At 44.3% G+C, this 16,852-nt stretch overlaps 1 protein-coding gene across 1 annotated transcript in view; it reads left to right on the top strand.

Moving 5' to 3' along the window:
• The first annotated feature begins 5,636 nt into the window (after positions 1 to 5,636).
• Positions 5,637 to 16,852, top strand: part of LOC109296956 — a 35,754-nt gene continuing 24,538 nt past the window's right edge. Inside the window, exons 1-5 of the mRNA XM_019516613.1 lie at positions 5,637 to 5,958; positions 6,238 to 6,277; positions 9,035 to 12,514; positions 13,433 to 15,163; positions 16,152 to 16,217. Coding sequence (XP_019372158.1) covers positions 5,833 to 5,958; positions 6,238 to 6,277; positions 9,035 to 12,514; positions 13,433 to 15,163; positions 16,152 to 16,217 — 5,443 coding nt within the window. The 5' untranslated portion in view covers positions 5,637 to 5,832. The remainder of the gene's footprint in view (positions 5,959 to 6,237; positions 6,278 to 9,034; positions 12,515 to 13,432; positions 15,164 to 16,151; positions 16,218 to 16,852) is intronic.

The raw sequence follows: 16,852 nt of genomic DNA, 5'->3' as shown, positions 1-16,852 counted from the left end.
AGAGCCCAGAATTGGATGCAGTACTCCAGCTGCATCCTTACCAATGCCGAGTACAGCGGGAGAATGACATCCTAGGATTTACTTGAGAAGCATATATGGATGCAAGCCAGGGTTTTGTTTGCTTCACCAGCTGTGACATTGCACTGGTGGCTCATGTTCATCTTGTGGTCAATCACGATCCCCCCAAGTCTCTTTCAACAGTGGTGCTAGGAAGCATAGCACTGCCGAGCCTATAAGTATGCTGCGGGCTTTTTTTCCCACTGAGGTGGAGTACCTTACATTTATCGGTGTTGAATGTCATCAGGTTTGTATCTGCCTACTTACTAAGTTTATCCAAGTCAGCCTGGATCACTAGTCTGTCCTCAGGCGTGGATGCTATGCCCCAAAGTTTAGTGTCGTTGGCAAACTTAGCCAGTGCGCTTTTGACACCAATGTCCACATAGTTGATAAAGATGTTAAAGAGAAACGGTCCAACGACAGAGCCTTGGGGGATGCTACTGGTCATGGAGGCCATAATGATTCTCTCTTCAATGATGCCTTCTCAAATTTGAAAAAAGAGTTGTTTTTTAAAAGCAGCTGGCCAACCAGTTGCACAAATTCAACCTCAAAACAGAAATAAAAAAGCAATGATTCCTCAGGATAAATTATTTAAGACATTGTCTTCAAGGATATCCATGCAAATGTGTGTCAAAGAAATTTGGCTGGCAGAAATGTGACAGAAGGCAGAAGTGTTTGGCTAAGAAGCAGAAGGAGGAGTTGTTTTGCAGAACCTTCATTATGGATGAGGATCCACAAGAAAGGAAAAAGATCAGCCTGAATTTCAGAACCCAGGTTGATTTCCAGGGCTGGAAGTCAGAGAGAATGGGGTTTTTACTCCATTTAAACATCAGTGTGTGATGTCATTTACTGTCTCAATGGCAACAAACATGGAAACCCCAATGCTATTTTAACAGTCACTACTCACAGGACAAATCTCACTTTAAATATTTGGAACAATATCAGTCCCAGTGTAAAAAAATACAGGGAACTACTGGTCAAAGGTAGGAGCATCAGCTTTATCAATGTTATGGCATCCTCCCCAGAGATAGATGCTGGAATATCAGCCTCAGCCCTCCCCTTGTCTTATGATGCATGAAGTTCATTCATCGTGCCTTGCAGTACTACTCCCCCACAACCAAGCCCTATGGGCAAATCAGATCTGAGCCCTATCTTAAGGGTCATGCAACTCAGTTCAAACAAATTTGAATTGGAGCATCATTACTGAGCATTAATTTGGAAATGTCCTACTTACACCCTCAGTTTAAAAATAGCCAGTTTTCTCTGAGTCACAGAGATTACTGGATTCTGTCTTTAGAAAGAAAAGACCACTCTTGAGGAAGTGTCTCTTCTAAGTCAAATGTCCTAAATAATGCACTGTCACCCTTGTATGGAACATGTAATAAAATCCCCTTTATAAAAATAACTAATGAGAAAACCCTTCCATGACCCAATCAGTCACTCCAATATTCATCCATCATCAAGCTAAAAATAAGTTCAAGCTTATGAAAAAATTTGTCATCTCCATTTTCTTATCTGCTAATCTGAAATCAGGAAATTTTCTTACTCTTCTTTCAAGCAAGGCTGCTTAAGTAGCCTTCCTGTTTTTTAACTGGAGTATGGGTCAGGCAGTTTATTTTATGCAATCTAAATCTTTGACAGGTAAAGATTATTCCAAATCTTATCAAGATGAAAACCACTGAATATTTGAAATTTTGAAACTTGATGTAGGGTCTACATCGCTATACAAGCTATTCTCCTCACAGCTGGCAGGTACTTCTTCACGGACTCTTGAATGATTATAAAGCTCCACCTACATCATTCAAAAGTTCAAGAGATGGCACAGTTAGTATTTTTCCAAGCATAAAGATGACAAATGTATGATTATGGTTGGAAAAATCTTCCTGGTGCTGAAAATTACAGATTCTGACTAATCTTTTAACCTAAAGGACCAGAAATATTATGATGAGAGAAAAAAAGTTGTATATTTGTGCAGTATAAGAAGCCTCAGTTACTTCAGCTTCATCCCTTCTGGCCTTGGCAAATGGGTTCTTGCTTCCCTGAAATCCATTTCAAACCCTGCTGCACAGCTCATCTTCCTGGCTCTTCCTTCATTGCCACATGTCACACAATACTTTTCCTTTCCTTTGGACTCTAACTGCACCTGTTTGCCATCTCTGATATACTGTTGAGCCACTGATTCCCACCTCTTCCCACCAATGATACCAGTCCAGTATTCCAGTATTAGTCCAGTATTCTCCCACAGAGGTATAACTACCCATTTTGGTTTCCTGGGAAGAGATTCTGTTGAGTTCCAGAGAGCTGGGATGGCAGGGAGTAGAGTACTGGAGAGCAGGAGAAGCTGGGGGGAGGTGAAAGACTGCTGAGTGCTAAGGGGGGGCAGGGGGTCCTGAGAGCTGAACAGTGGGGTGTGGCATGCTGCAGGATGCTGCAGGTGCCCCCTATAACTTGGTGCCCAGGTCTGCTGGCCTGCTTGCCCCCTAGTTATGCTACAGTTCCCACCACTGCTGTATATTTTCTGCCAAGTTGTGCAAGCAGACTTTGGGCAGTGTTATCCAGGGCTCCAGGAGTTGCTCTCATTAGTTGGGTTCACAGAAGAGACCTCTTGTTCTTCTACCTAGTTAGAGAGAAATATCCTTAAGTTAAAAACCTAGATGACAAGGAAGGGCTTATGGCCATAATGCTTAGATTTAATCAATAAGTGCAACAGTTTGGAAATAACTGTTACAGGCTGACCAACTGAGATCCATCTTATGAAGACTGTGACTGTGCAGTGAAATAATTTCTCTAAGTCCCTTTTCTGTGTATGGATCATCTGCAAGCCAACCTTGATTTCTTTACATGTATTTGTGTAGTCAGTAATGAACAGTTTATGGGACCATTTCTCAGCCTTTGGGCTCTTGGGGAGCTGTTCACTTTGCCTAAATATCCTGTTGTTCAGCATTTATGACTCTTTCTGGGGTGACTGGTTGGCTGAGCCCTACACTTCCTAATCAGATGAGTAACCTTCTCTATGGAAGAGGAGAGTGAGTAACAAAAAGCTTTGTCTGCAGACAAAGCCCAACTCTTACAGTTCCTGATATCCTCACTCAGGCTTTCCCCAGTCATTACCTTCATTGATTTAGCCAAATCTTGAAGTCCTTTTTTTTTGTGAAAGCACTCTTTTGTTCTAGTTTTCATTTATAATTTTCCCCAGATGCTGGTTTCAGGATTTGACAGCTGATTCATAGCCCCTTGAGTCAGCAGGAATTGTTCCATGGGTTTCATTGGGTCTGGGGTGAGGCTGCTGGCTCAGTTCAGTGCCATATGCCTATCCTGTGTTGTGTTTCTGCGCCCTTCTGCCTTCTGCAGTTCAGTGTGTCATACTTGCTCACACATGCATAGTCCAGTCATCCCCTCGTGGCTGAGTGCTGATGTCTCCAGTGTCTGACCAATCTATTTACTCACCAGAGGCTGCAACTTACAGAGAATAGAAAGAAGCAGCTCTCATATTGTTATGAATGTGTTTCTTTCCCCTCCTAGAATGTGTATAGAGGTTCATGAGTCTAATACTGCTCTCAAGCTGGTGGGCCTGGCTGTTTGAAGTAGGTATTCAAGGTTTCTGTAGGTAGGAATTTAGGCTGAATCAATGAGGGCTTAGTCTAGGCTCAGGGAGTTGCTTCCTGCAGATGACCTGACAAGCGACACCCCTACACAAGCATAAATGTTTGAGTTTCTTTTTATAAGTGTGATAACTATCATGAGTGCCTTTCATGTCAAAGGACCCAAATTGTCTGACATAAGCCATGTGCAGGGATCACTTCCCCTCCCACTGACAGGAAATAGGTAAACAGACCTCATTTTTAACCATCTCACTGCTCAAAAAAAGATATTTTAGTCAAAGCTTTGCAGCAGGAGCAATAACTAGGCCTACAAAGTCATGCAATGCCAGTTCTGACAGCTCCTAGTTTATATATGTACATGCAAGACAATGGGTTTTAATAAAAGAACAGGTCATGGTGCCTAAGAATTCACAGTTTTACAGGCTTCCCTCGCTTTATGCTATACATGCGTTCCTGGAAATGGCTCATAACTAGAATACACATAAAGGAAACCCACTTTAAAATGTAACAAATAGGGATACATTCCAAAATCTCAACTGTACTGACCCCCAGACCCATTTCTACCATTTTTAAAGGACAATTTTGGTACTCACCAACAGCAGTACACAAGCACGGGGGGGGTGGTGAATGTTATAATAATGGGGATGGCAACAACAGAAACACGTGTTGCAGACAACAAACGAGGAGCACAGATCCACACAGAAGACTATATTTTGGGGTGCGTCACTCCCACAAGGTACTGCACAACACAGCTGACTGCAGGCTTCCACCACACTGATCACACAAGAGTAAATGTACCTTGCATATAACAATTTTTTGGTATAAAAAGGGTCATCGCATAAGAGTGAATTTGCATATACAGAACTCCCATCAAGCAAAGGAAACCTGTACTAACTACATTTCTATATTTTGACACTCATGACAAACTTAGCCTTCCAGCCTACTACTCACCCTTTCTGAGCTAGAGTGCAGACAACATGTCCAAGAAGCTAGGCAGCTTCTTTCTCTTGCTCTGCCAATGAGCCTGATCTTATTCCCTCCTAATCACTGGTAAAATTCCCACTGATTTCACTGAAGGCCTGTGATCTTTAGGTGGGAAACAGAGAGAGAACCACAACCTGAGTGGACCTGTGTACAGTTGCAGAAATCAGCCAATACAAGAGACTGGCTGATGAAGCAGGGCCATTGGCTTTTGCTTCTCAGGCTAGACAGCAAAGGCAGCTAAATAAAATGTTTGTTTCAGCACTGCCCTTGGTTTTTAGCTGTGAGCCATGTTAAGCAGACTTGAATATCTGCAGGTCCCTGGACATCTGCCAAGTTGTTGTGCCATGACAGAGACTATGAGGTTCTTTTAAAGGATGATTGAAATTGTAAGGCAACACAGGCAGGTTATAAATCATATATTAAAAAAAATACAACCCCATTATTTTATCTGCATTCCTGCTAACTTTTAATTGCTGAAAGAATGTTTAACATCTAATTTACATGTCACCTTCAAGCTGGTTGCTTCTTGCATTTCATTTAGTCCAAGCAACTAGCTTGAATGGTGACATTTGCTGGTGCTTCTAAGCTTTTTCACTTTCTCATTCACTAGCACTATATTGCTAGGTCTGGGCTGCAAAGTGAATCCTGATGTTCACTAAAAACTGCTTTCAGTGCTGTGATGAGAGTCCTCCCTTTTACAGTAGGTTCTATCATACCTGCATTGATTTTTAAAAGCTAATTTGGTTTGTAATCCTACTCAGTGGTAGGCACATGAGCAGTTTTAGAATGTCAGTGGAAATATTCATGTGCACAGAGTTCAGCTTGTATCTGACTTTGCAGTGAGGTGTGTTTACTTGTTATAAGCTGCGTGATTGGGTCTTTTTAAATGTCTTGTTAAAACAGCAAAATCCTTCGGCATAGAGGACAACTTTAAAAAGGAGAGCCCTTCTCCTAATGCACTATAGCTGGCCCTCTGATCTAATTAGATAATAGATGACATATGGGTAGAGGAGAAGTGTATAAATTAGTCATCTCTATGTTCTCTGCAGTAAGATGAGTTGATTAAATTAGAGTACTCAGAGTAGTAAAGTCTGCTATGCTCATTATCTGGGGAGCCTGATGGCTTAGTCTTAGGGAGGGAATTTTTGCTTGCTGTTTTGTTTGTGTGGGTCCTCAGTAAAATTTTACCATGAGACCATTGTTGTTGTCAGTACTTTCTCTTCTCCTGTTTGTGTATTCCCTACTGGGGCAGGTACCTGGTGGACGGGTTCACAGGCTGCAATCTAGCCGCAATGTGGATAAAGTGCAGGAGCAGGTGAGTAGCAGACTGCAGGCCTAAGTTTGTCCTGGGTGCCAAAATATGGAAATGCAGCACTGTGAGTTCCTGGGGACCCTCTTCTGTTCCTTGACATATCTGTTGTCTTGCATGTACATACACAACCTAGTTGTCAGAGCTGACTTTACATGACCTTACAGGCTTAGTTATTTCCCCTGCTGCAAAGCTTTGACTAAAATATATCTTTGAGCAGTAAGGTGGTGGCAAGCAAAGTCTGTTTGCCTTTTCTATAACAACTCAATCCTGTTTTCTTTGCAGGCAAGTGGGTCCCTCCAAGAGTCCCAGCAGGCACAAGCAGGTAGGAACTAAGTTTTAGAGCTACTGATGTATAGCCCTGTAAGCAGGTAACTAGTCCAAAGCTCTCATGTTCTTCAGTCCTTGAAATGAAAAAAGTCCAGTGGCTCTTCCCCTGTATGTGCAGACAGCAAAACTCTGGTGGGAAAACCAGCTCTCTAAAGCAGGAGCAATCTTGCTGTGGGAAATGACTATTAAACCACAGCTAAACCAAGTGACCAGAGCTAGACTCAGAAACAAAACCTGTATCTCTGGGTTAACTCTACTTTCAGCCCTCTCTGGCTTTCTTGTTATAGCAAAATGGGTCTTGTTCAGAAATTCTGAGCCTGTTCCTACACAAGAGCTAGACTGTTTCCATTTGGTGAGGGTTAAATGGTGAGTGATAGAAGCCAATACCTATTCTCTCACCAAAAATCTAATGGTTTTAATATGATGGTGATGATGGCTGTTTCTTGAAAAGAGGTGAAATGCTGTTTGTGCCTGAGCTGACTGCTTGAAAAAATAAATCCCCTTTTCAACTGAAGTATCATTTCAATTTGCTTTGAAAAACTAACAGCCCTTTGTAGTGCCTGTGCTCTGATTCTCTGCTTAGGACTTGCGATCTAAGTGAATTCTCTATGCACCCTACAGTGGCAAACATCACCAGGGCGGTGCTTTTGCACATCATATTCTAAGCTTTTCTTCTTTGTATGTGAGCAAGGCTTGACTCTTGGAGGGATGTGCTATGACCTTGCTTTTGGGATGTTGCACAGAGGCAGCAGACCTTAAAGAGGAAGCAGTATAAGCAGCAGCAGGGTTCTGTCTTTTGTGGACTCTGTATTCAGTTCCAAAGGCAGCTTTGTTCCCTGGGAGCCACACAGTTGTTTGAGGCAGAGATCCCTGAAACATGGGAATGCTCCGTTAAGCGTTATTCCAGGACTGGTGTGTATGTATGTATGTAAAGAACATGAGTTATACTTGGGATGCACCTAGACTTGGGTCTGTGTACCCAAGTCTCTGGTTTGTCCCCCCGTGAGAAGCTGACCTGAAAGATCCTGGGTACCCCAAATGGTGGCAGATGATAGAACAGAAGTGTTTGGAAGAAAGAGCAATAATAGACTGCAAGGTGGCATTGTTGCCTAAAAGGCTGGTGAATCCAGCAGTACTCAATGCTCCTATTGTAGAAGAAGAGATGGGAAAGACTTAATAGATTGTCTAATGTTTTTTGGAGAATGTGGCAGACTTATTAAGACAGGTCAATAGCAATGTTGCCGAACGGTGTCTGAATAGCACTTGCCTCTAGGAGTACAGTTTCCCCCAGACGTGTTTGTGTAGGCATATGTGGACCTCTTTGCTGCTAGGAGTGTGAGTGTTGCAGTAACTTTTAATTTAAATGGAATACCACTATTTGTAACTTGCATGGCATGCTGCTGTCTATACCAGGAGAGGCAAGGGGTTGTGAAGTGCAATGCATTATGGATTTTCTTTTTCCTGTCCTTCATTCTCTGAAGCACCTGTTGCAGTTCAGGTAGTCCTCTGAAAGCCCAGTTGCCATCTGTGTCAAATGGCACTTTTTCCTTGCAGGTGCACTATATCCAAACGGATTCCAAAGCAGCCACTTGAGCAGTGGTATTGTGAGGGAAAACAGCTGGAGGGGGTCAACTTGGTTGTGCCCAAGATCAATGCCTCGCAATTGGCTGCTGGGAATGTCTTCTCCAGGCTGTGAGGGAGGAGAAAAATGTTTTAGCAGACTTAAACTGCTCTTTATGGGGCTTTCCCACACAAGCTCTGAATAACTTTACGCTCCAGAAACTTCTGTGCACAGTCAATTAGTGGTAAAATTATGGGGGTGTTTTCTCTTCCCCATTTGCCTCTGGGTGTTATCTGTGTCTGCTACAAGGGTTGCATTTGTGTCTCCAAAACAAGACAGCCTCTATCTGGCCCAAAGTAGCTTGAGAAACACTGAATTGGGTGGAGCACCAATGGGTCATGAAATGCCTAATGCTGACAGGGGTACTGGACTAGTCTTCTAACTGTTTTTGACATCCTAAACAAATGCATAAAATCCTGGATAGTTAACCGACTGATCCTTATCCTGCCTCCTGCCCTGATAACTCCTTCCTGTATAACTTGTTTAGAACTAGTACCCCCTTCTCTGTAGGTTTAATCTATTAAAGGGGGTGTGGACTCTTAAGTTGGACTCATGGCCAAAGCTTGGATCAGTAATGACCCTACTTAACACAGGTGACATCTGAGCTGATTTGCCTCTGAAAAGTGTGTGTGTGTGTGTGTGTGTGTGTGTGTGTGTGTGCGCGCGCGCGCGCATTTATTCTGCAATCCAAATAGGGTGATGTCAGAAAGCCACATCCAAGCTAGCCATACAGTAGCATGGCTGTGGAAGCACTGGCTGCCATGTTGGCTGCAAAACCTGTTCAGGATTCTTTGGGGCAGAAGGCAGCAGCTGGCTGTACTGTGCTCTGTTGCCATAGAAAAAGTCCTCAGTATTTGTTAGTAGCATTTTTTAGGTGTTGGTGTGGGCATATGCTTAGCTTAGCCATCTCATCTGCCTTCCTGCTGCAAGCCACTGCAGCTGACTGACTGTAGGCTTGCTGGCATGGTCCTCTTGTAGTTGCCCCCTTTCCCCAGCTGCCAAGGGTGTAAGAATCAAGGAAAGGATGGAGACTTCTCAAGTGAAAAGTAGGCTCTGGAGAGCCTTTTGAGACTCACCTGAAGTGAAGGGAAGTTTTCATCCAGATTCTGAAACTGTCTTCTTGTCTTTCAGTGCTGGGGTTTCCTTGGATGTTGGTGTATGTGCCTGTGAGAAGTTGCCATAGAGTTCTAAAAGACAAATTTGGGGCATTTTCTCCTCCAACATACCTTAACCATTATCAAGTAAATACCTGGTGCAACTGGACCATTTGGGCAGGCTCCAGAAGACACATAATCATTTATGTCAAAGAATTTATGACTACCGAGGATTGTGACACAAATGAGGATAAGATTGTGTTTGAAGGAGTCTCTTCATTGATTGAAAATTCTGTAGTGTATGCCTGTTGGAACAAGAAGATAAATGTTTTTGCCACCTATGCCCAAGCTGTCCATGTTGTCCTTCTGAGGAAGCATGCTCCACACCATAAAAACACACACTTTAAAGGCAAATATTATGTATTTGAACATCGGGAAGAAGATTCTATTTCTAAAGATGGTTTCATTTCTGGGACTCCTCTTCGAAAAGTTGTCAAGAAAGCCAATGATAGTGTTATTAGAGCTAACATATCGGTGATGAACGACAGAGAGGTTTTAGATGACAACATCGCTAGGACCACCATTAAGGAAAATCTTTTTAAGGCAACTGCACTTAATGCAAATGCATGGCAGACGGTGCTTAAAGACCCAAGTGTTACAGTTCTGGAAAAGTCTGTTCAGCTTGCACCTTGGTATGATACGTGGACTCCTAGCTTAAAAATAGAACGTCCTGCCATCTTGGAGTCTGAAAGGCTGTCTATGAAATTGGTGGTCAACGAAGAGATGCATGGCACTGGGGAATCTCTTGGAAGTCCAATACAAACTGCAGCATCTGCTAACTGGCAGCTGTGTACCCCTGCCAAAGAAGAAACTGCAGTGGATTTCAGCAGTGTGTACAGACCAACAAGACTTCCAGGCTTACTTTCTGATGCCCCTGACTTAAGTGTGGAACCCTTGAAACTCCTGGAGGTGAAAGGACCAGGGCATAGGCCAGCTGTAAAACCAACACATCTGAATTACCCTATCCTGGCTACATGCTCACAGATTCTACCTCATGACATCACAGAAACCATAGAAGGAAAAAATATTGATGCTTCACACTCCCAAAGTCTTGGCAGTGTTACACTGACAGAGGGGCTTCTGCAGTCTAAACTCTTGGCTTATGAAGCAGTGAGCAGTCCTGCTGATGACCTTGAGAAGGGCTTGTGGCCTACCCATGGCTTGACTAGTCAGCATGGCATGGTACTTGATTGTTTGCAATTTGTATCGGAGACTAAGGGAATGGATAGATTAGGAAGATGTCACAGTCAAACTATGCCTGTGGCTGAATTTGGAAGCCATCAATCCCAGATTCAAAATACTCAACCTTTGGATATTTCTGTTCTAGAAAGTTTTAGGATAGCCACTGACCAAGAGAAAATCATGTTGGTCACTGCAGCACCACATGGCATGTTGGAAGGCGAGAATCACTTGAGGTTGCAAACCAGGCACTCAATGCTATCATCTGCTATAGAAGAAGAAAACATCCTTGCAAGTACAACAGGTTGCATACCACATACAAAGGTATCTAAGCAACTAGCTGATCAAAAGGCTGATGCATCAGAAGTGCCCTATTCAGCTGTAAAATATACCCAACCTGTGGGTATAGCCACAGACCTGGTGCCTGTCTTCTCATGTGCAGAAGCCTCCTTTACACCACTTACCTGGGCATGGGAGCCAGGGCTCACAGAACTGGAATCTATCTCCTTCCCAAGTGCAGAAGCATTCCTTTCTCCAACAGTCTCAGAACTGGAGCCTGCCCTCCCCTTCCTAAGTGCAGGAGTGCCCCTCAGTCCTAAGGCCTTGGAGCTGGAGCCTGCCTCCCTCTTCCCAAGGGGAGAATCCTTCTTTCCTCCTTCAGTCTTGGAACTGGAGCCCAGCCTCTTTCCAAATGCAGAAACCTCTTGGCCCCCAAGGTCCTTGGAACTGGAGCCTGCCCTTCCCTTCCCAGGGGCAGAAGCCTCCCTCACTCCCTCAGCCTTAGGAGAGCAGCCCAGTCTCTCCTTTCCATGTGAAGACCCATTTTTTACTCCAGCTGCCATGGATCTGGAATCTGTCTTGACACTGGAGCCCGTCCTCTTCTTGCCAAGTGCAAAGGCCTCCCCTGCTCCAAAGGTCTTCGAAACTGAGCGTGTCCTTCCCTTCCCAAACATGGACTTGCCAACTCTGGTAGCCTCAGAATTGGAGCCTAATCCTGAAGAACTACAGCTTGTCTGCTTTCTCCTGAGTGTAAAATCTTCCCTTACACCAGCTGCCATGGATCCAGAGCTAGCCTCTTCAATGCTGGAGCCTGTCCTCTTCCTGAGTGCTGAAGCTTCCTTTATGTTAGTGGCCTCAGATGTGGAACCCATCCACTTCCCAGGTACAAAAAACCCTCTACCTCCAGTGGCCTCTGAACTGGAGCCTGTCCCCACAGAACTGGACTCAAACTTTTTCTGGAGTGCAGCAGGTCCTCCCTTTCTAAGGGCCCTAGAAGTAGGGCCTGTTCTCCCCTTCCCAGGCACAGAAGCTTCCATCGCCCCAACTGGCCCAGAACTAGAATTCGTCTTCCAGAGCGCAGAAGCCTCCTTCAGTCCAGTGACTTCAGAACTGGGGGCTGTTCCCACAGAACTGGAGCCTGCCCTCCCCTTTCCTCCAGCTACTCGGGGTGCAAGTGCTTTAAAAGATCAGCTGTCCTTGGGGACAGAAAGCAGCCACTACATGGATGCCCTCAAAGAGGCAGAGCATGTCCTCACTAGTACAACAACAACCACCCCTCTTCCGACTGCTCATGTGGATAGCCTGCTAGAAGCCAAGTTGCACGCAAGCCTGCTGGCTGACAACTGTGGGGTTCCAGGTTCTACAGAATGGGAACAGGAACAAGTCTTCCCAAACCCAACTATTTCTCAAGAAAAGAGAACATGTGCCCAACAGCTAATAGTAAAGAGTGAGAGAGAAGATGAAGGCATCCATTGGGTAGGAACTGTGGAATCCAAAGGAGTTGATGAAAAGCTCCTTTTCCCAAGTCTCTTCCCTGCAATTAAGCAGCACGTCTTGTCCTCAAACTCAGGTTCTGGGGTTCATATAAGTCACTATTCCCTGGAACCAAAGTCTTTCACTAAAATGCCACTAATCTTAATGGGGATGGACCACAGAAGAAGGAAGCAAAATGAGTTTCTAACTTCTAGCACCAGTGTTACACCGCCCCTGGTACGTGCAGACTCGCACACTGAAGTCAAACCAACAGTGCCCACGAAGGAGATCACTCAAACATGGGAACAAGCAGTCCCACCTCGTATGGAACATCCCAAAGTAAAAGATACTGTTGAGTGGAGAAGTGCCTCTCTGTTTACTAGTACTGGCCACACTGCTCCTGTGCTTCAAACAGGAAAACCAGCATTAAGAGAGAAGATGGATTTGGGTCCTGTCCAGTCCACTTGTAATCTTGTATCTGAGAGAGCATGCATAACACAAATGCAAGAACTCCCGAGTGATGTTGGTATGTTGATGCTGATTGACTTTATCTGGGTAACTTTGCCCTGTAGGGGTAGGGCTCGAGCATGGGGCAAGTGGGGAATTTTGCTATTCTAACATAGCTTCTGACCAGCTCTAGTTATCTGATGGTATAACTTAATCTCAAACTGGTTTGCTTGCTTTCCTGAAAAGTTTCTTTCAAAATCTCTGCAGCTGGGCAGACTGCTGTAGGGACTTGGAAGCCATGCTAGGTCCTCCAGGCTCTCTGCCATTGAGCTAGGGTCTTGTGAAAGGCCTGCCTCTCAAGTGTTTGGTTATTATCTCTGCAGCAGGGGAGCACTGAAAATGCTGGCTGGAGAGTCTGTTGGAGCTTTCAGACTTGGTGGTGCAGGACTGGGACTCCTAGCCTCATGGGGTCATGGCCATGGGGACTGACCCAGAGGCAAGATGGTTTGGGAACCTTCACAGCTGTGTGGTTGGGACTGATGCTTCTGTCGGTCCTATTGGTGCTAAGCATCAGTCTTGCTGAGTAGCTTGGGGAGCTCACAGGAAACAGAGTCTTTGGTCTAATTAAAATGACTTGCCCAGCTATAGAGCTGGTGACCTAATAAAATTAACTTGGAAAAACAAATACAAGTTGTCACTGTTTGCAGTGAATAATTTGACCAGCTCAATCACAAATCGAGAGTCTCCTCAAGGTTAGGAAGGGGAAACTGCAAAAAGAGTGCAGAGCTAGCAGAGACTTACAAATTGTAGAAGTATGTAGTAGCTGCAGTAATGGAAAAATTCAGGTAATGAAACTTTCTACAGCTGGAGAAATGACCTAGCGTACACACAACAAGGGTCTTCTGCAATGAAAGAAATTGGCTTGGTCATCTAAACATGACTCTTAAAGCTTTCAGAATGACTGATCTTGCTGACTTACTACTCTCTCTTTCCACAGGTCCCCCTGTTTCCTTGGAGTTGGGATCACCTTGGCTGCTGGCATATCTTCCTGTAAAAAGCTGCCACGTAATCTTAAAAGATGATTTTGGGAAATTTTCTCCTCCACACAGTGGGATTCAAACCAATATCTGGTGCAACTGGACTATTTGGGCAGGCCCTAGAAAGCATATCTTGATTTACATCAAAGGATTTCAGGGAAATGAGGATTGTGATGAGAACTGGGATAAAATAATTTTTCAAGGGGTCATGTCAAACGTGGAAAGGAAGATGGCTTATGCCTGCAAGAACCAAGGTACTTTAATCTTTGCTGCTCGGGCCTTGGCAGTCCATGTAGTGTTTTTATCAGGAAGCAATTTCCTAAGCCAGGAATACAAATTTAAGGGAGAGTATTATACATTCAAAGACTATGAAACTTCAGGCTCCATAGATGTTGCTTCTGAGCAGGGTCTTAAACTGCAGTCTAGGAAAACTAGTTCTAGTGGTATCCTACTTCACCCTAAATTGCCAAAAGTACACGCCCGACGCCTGGGCTTCCAAAAAGCTACTACAGCTCCTAATGATCAGAATAAATTGCGCAAGCTGCCCACAGACCAAGCAGCTGGAAAAGCTACAAACCTAGAAGTTCTCAGAAACCAGATTCTTCATAATAACTTGCATGCCCATCTCTCTCAAGCCATGGACAGCACCACATCACCCACTCCCTTCCCAAAGGGGGAGAAGCCTATGAATTTGGGGGATAACGAAAACTATAGTAGGGAAGAGAAGCCTTCTGACTTTCTAAGGATAACTCCAGGTCTAAATACCTCTGTGGTGAGTGCCATAAAAGATAAGAAAAGGCCGGTGCTTATTTTTCGTAGACTTCCGTACAGGGTAACCATCCATTCAGACTGGCTGTTCAAACCTTTGGGTATGAAACAACCCAAAAAATCTGCTGAAGTAGAAAGTGTAAGTACTTCCAGAAAATTGGGACCACAGCATGACTCAGCCTTCTACCAGAGACCAGAAAATCTGCAGTCTGACGTGAGACTGTATGAAGCTGAAACTTCTACCTCTCGTCATGCCTATCAATCTTTAGAGAGAATGAGGGAGAGAACTCAAACTGTTGCTCCTCAGACTTTCAGAGCTGACCTACCCCAGGACCAAGAGATGCTGCAGGCCAATGCTATGGATTTGCAGGGAGTGATTCACGACCGTGTTCGTTCTCTGGAAGACTCTTGGTCTAATGCTGACCTGACCAAGGGGATTAAAGAAGCAACTGGTCAATTGCAACACATAACAGAGTTGGAGAGAAATGTTAAAAAGAGCGGTACATATCAGGAAGCCTTTGGAGATGACAATGGCAAAGCTAATCTGTACTTTGAGTCAGCTGTTGCCTATACAGAAATGAAACTTGGTGTCCAGCCTCTTACCGCAGAAACATCGAAGCCTGATATCAAAACCGAATCAGTTCTGAGTCCTGCAACTGTACAGAACACCCTGGATGTTTCTTCCCTGAAGGCATCTAGCAGTTACTGGGCAGATGCCACTGAATTTCAGGGTGTTGTGAGAGATGTCCAGAGTGGCCTGTTGGTGGCTGAAGCAGCCACTTCTACCCCACATCTTGACAGTAGAATAACTAGAACAAAAGAGCATCTACTACTCACAAGCACAAAATCTTATCCTTTCTCTCCCTCCTTTGATGTGATAACAAAGCATATTGAATCTCCAGAAGATGCACACGATTCCTCTGGTAAGTTTGGGGTATGGGGTGAGGCATCTTTCCTCTTAGAATCCAGTTTTATTTTGTCAAATTGAGCCAACTGATAGCTCTTCTGTGGACTCCTAGAAGAGTGCTCTATTGTAATTATTAAATTGATGCACACACTAGAAAGAGTTCCCATGTCTGTAGCCAAAAGTTTTGTCTTCAAGGAGACTTTCTTCTGCTCAGGTTCAGGAATAGCTCTTCCCCTCCCCCGCCCTCTTTTAAGGACTGATTTAGGTGACTGGCGTACTGCATATGAACAATATGCTTTCTCCCCCCAAACCTGCAACCAATTACAACTTTTTTCTTTTTTGTGATACATTTGTAGGGAAGAAAACAAATGTCTAGGTTAGTGTTCTTCCTTAAATTTTCATGGTCTCTTTTTACAGGACTAAATCCAGACTTTTAGACTTCCCTTTGGCCCATGTATGGTCTTGGAACCAATCTCTTTTATTGGTGAGATTTAAGCATCTGCACTTCCAAGATGTAAGTTCAGAAATCTTGTCATAGCTCCAGAGAAAAAACCATGAGTATTGGACAACTACAAATCTCATGTGTGCAGTGTTGCTTTTAGAGGAGTGAAAACCCCAGATTTTGGATGTAAACTGCTTCAATGTCCTTTGACACTCCTGTCCCTTCAAGGCTCCAAGACCAATTTCAGAGACTAAGTACTCAATAGCAAAAGCTGATGAGCGTAACTCTGTGGTTAATGATACAGTGGTGCAGGTTCTGGGGCGTCTTCCAAGGAATGCTGGAGAATCTTTTGTGACTTGTAACTCTTACTGGAAGGTCTCCACAGCCTTCATTGCAGAACAACCCCAAAACACTGGATCACTAGGCCTGTTCATGAGCTGCCTTTAGCACAAGGCCTAATATACTGAAGATGACATCAAACTGTTAAACTGCCTTTTCCTCCGTGGTCTATTGCTCTTGGATAAAGGCTGCTAAACTGATTTTTGTCTTCTCACTGATACAGATCTGGCTTCTCTCCTGGCATCTCTTGAAAATGATACCACTCTAGAATCCCAGCATAAGCCTGGTGGTAAGTGATTTGTGGGGAGCACATTTTCTCAGCACATGTTTAAGTCTTTGTACACACAACTTGGCTCTCATCCAGTTTTTGGTCAAAAGATGGAAATCAACCAGTAGCGTTCAGATAATTTACTCTGTGTCACTGAAGACTTGTTCAGGCTAATCAATCTTCCCCTACGGTTATTTAGTCTGGAGAAGAGAAGACAGGGGGATCAAATACCTGAAGGATGAGTATAGAGAGGATGGAGATGGGCTTTTTTCTCTGCGGCTGTAGGGGCATAGATTCATAGATGCTAGGGTCGGAAGGGACCTCAATGGATCATTTGAGTCTGACCCTAGGCAGGAAAAAGTGCTGGAGTCATGTGACCCCAGCCAGGTGCTTGTCCAGTCTCCTCTTGAAGATCCCCAAGGTAGGGGAGAGCACCACCTCCCTTGGAAGCCTGTTCCAGATTCTGGCAACCCTAACTGTGAAGAAAGTCTTCCTGATGTCCAACCTAAATCTACTCTCCATCAGCTTGTGGCTATTGTTTCTGGTTATTCCAAGGGGTCCTGACGCCTCCCTCCTCCCCCGGTGAATTTTGTATACTGCCACAAGATTTCTGTCCGTCCCCCCCCCCCCCAATCAGCCTTATCTTGCGGAGGCTA

The sequence above is a fragment of the Gavialis gangeticus genome, unplaced genomic scaffold (genome assembly GCF_001723915.1).
Source record: "Gavialis gangeticus isolate Ggan-Ray unplaced genomic scaffold, GavGan_comp1, whole genome shotgun sequence".
In the NCBI taxonomy this organism is placed as follows: Eukaryota; Metazoa; Chordata; order Crocodylia; family Gavialidae; genus Gavialis; species Gavialis gangeticus.
The sequence above is the reverse complement of the archived record's forward strand: the minus strand, read 5'-3'. Positions and strand labels throughout refer to the sequence as shown.